The sequence below is a fragment of the Trachymyrmex cornetzi genome, unplaced genomic scaffold (genome assembly GCF_001594075.2).
Source record: "Trachymyrmex cornetzi isolate Tcor2-1 unplaced genomic scaffold, Tcor1.1 scaffold54, whole genome shotgun sequence".
In the NCBI taxonomy this organism is placed as follows: Eukaryota; Metazoa; Arthropoda; class Insecta; order Hymenoptera; family Formicidae; genus Trachymyrmex; species Trachymyrmex cornetzi.
The window spans coordinates 13,568-15,948 of record NW_017299850.1 but is presented as its reverse complement, the minus strand read 5'-3'; the positions used below and the strand labels follow the sequence as shown (position 1 = coordinate 15,948).

Sequence of the window (2,381 nt, the reverse complement as noted above, 5' to 3'; positions counted from 1 at the left end):
TATACATACAAAAATACTTGTCGTTTCATTATATGTTGAATCCTGATAATGTAAACACATTTTATAATGTACCTTTTAATATTATAACATGTACTGCGCAAAGTGTATAATGAAGGTTAATGAGCGTGTATTTGTAAATCATCAACAGCATACATCGCTGAATGTATTGTTTCTGTTTTTACTGCAAAAAACGCAGAATGCATTTCGATATTGTTTACTGCGCAGAGCGCAGAATGCATTTTATTATTTATTGCGTATCACGCAAGATGCATTTGAATATTACTCACTGCGCAGAGCGCAGAATGCATTTTATTACTTACTGCGCATAGTGCAGAATGCATTTTAATATTACTTACAGCGCAGAGCGCAAAATGGGGAAGTGATTTCATTACTTCGTAATATAAATGTCTTTCACTATTTTCATGTATACTTATTCCTTTTGTTTTTCTATCATTTTTCTTCTTTTTGCTTCAATAATATATTCGGGATCACGAATAGGCATATGTCTCTCCTGCCTTGGATCAAGTAATTCTGGTAGTACGCACTGTTCATAAAATTGCACTAGTTTATTAACCATATTTTCTGTCCAAAAGTCATCATCTTGTACAATTTTTTCCGTTTTTAATCCTAATGGTGTCCATAGTGCGAATATGCAATATTGTCGCTGCGTAATGTGTAATTGTCCTTGTATTTGATAATAATATACATGACTGCGATTCATCTTTTCATCTTCTTTATTCTTATATAAAGATCGCAGATTAGAAATATTTCCTGCTATCGCATCTTCTGGTGTTAACAACCGTGCAGCGAAAGGACATTTGATTTCGACAATTCCGTCCTCTTCTATTAATCCATCTGGAGAAGCGCCTAAAAATGGTATTTCGGAATCTATAAATAATCCGCAACGCTTAATTTTAAGATTCAACATACTTTCGATGTTTTTACGTGCAATTTCTTCGTGCTTAATCCCATGTTTTACTGATTCCACGTTGAGTTCTTGAGGATATATTATCGATTTCACTCTTGAGACGCAAGAAGTACTATTCCTCATTTTACATATATGTCCGAAATGGGAAGCGGTTATCATTTTTGTACGATAATATCGCCATATTCCAGTTGCCGCTTGTTATTTTGTTTTTTCTTCTATTGATACTCGTTTCATTTGCCAATCTCGCAATATATGCATATGTTCTACTTTTCTCAATTCCATTTCTGCTGGTGGAGCATCCGGTTTTTCAGCCTGCGGACCATAATCTTTGTCTGTCGTAGTTTATTTTACTTTCCGTATCACCGATCTTTTCTTTGTGCCATATGCGATTTGTGCATGTCTTTTTTTATTTTCAAACTCCACAGCTACTTTCCCTGGTTTCGTTTCAAGAATATTGCTTAGGCAACTTATTGGTTTACCAGTGTTAAATATGACAACAGCAGCATAACAACGTGTCTGGTATGATTCTTTTAAACCGAAATTAATTCTTTTTCCACCAATACATTTTGATATTACAGATTTAAAAGTTTCAACTCTATTGCTGTCTTTATTCTGCAATAAACTTTTAGCATTCCACGTTAAATATTTCAATGTATTTTGCAGTTTTTCATATAATCCACATTTTTTCAATTGTGGAATATAATTTTCTTTATTTTCTTTCTGCGATCCATCGCAGAAGTATCCAATTTTCGCACATTCATTATGCTCGCCAAAAACGTGACTTATGACATTATTAAGATCTAATTTTAAGGACACAATTTTTTCCTGCATACTGGTCTGCTCTTCCAAACGATATTGTACAGCTTTCGTCACAGCTGTTCTAATTCTAAGTATACGACTGTCAATCACATGTCTTAATTTTCCTAAACGTCCTTTTGTTTTAGCTATATCTTTAATTTTGGTTGCTAAATTGCGCAGTGAATGATTCCGACATTCAATCTTTTCTATAAATACGTCGGGGTACGGATTGGCCTGTATTATTTTCCTATACATGCTGCTGTCTCCATCCGCTATAAATGCGGAATAAATTACTCCGTGCTCTTTTACGCTTTTTTTAAATCCTTCTACGTTTGTATCTGCTTCCATGCTTCTCGAACTACAGTCTCGACCCCAATTTTTATAACATTTATGAATAGCAGGTTCTTTATTTAGCTTTTCTGCTTTTATACATATCGAGCAATATTTATTTCTCACAGACATATGCAGTACTTTACCTGTTCTCGCACCACAAATTGTGCCTACACCAGATAAAGAATCATATCGTCCTGTTCTGTATGATCTTTTCATCCAGCTTCCGTCATCTGGTACAGCTATATACGGTATTCCATTTATTACTTTGTAACGATGCACCCCCAGAAATGCATCGTTCCCGGCAATACCAGCTCGCCGGATG

At 34.8% G+C, this 2,381-nt stretch overlaps 1 protein-coding gene across 1 annotated transcript; it reads right to left on the bottom strand.

The window, feature by feature from the left end:
- Positions 1 to 1,270: 1,270 nt before the first annotated feature.
- Positions 1,271 to 2,074, bottom strand: LOC108765797 (uncharacterized). Its single transcript, XM_018514643.1, has one exon. The coding sequence runs from the start codon at positions 2,072 to 2,074 to the stop codon at positions 1,271 to 1,273; it is 804 nt and encodes a 267-aa protein (XP_018370145.1).
- Positions 2,075 to 2,381: the final 307 nt, after the last annotated feature.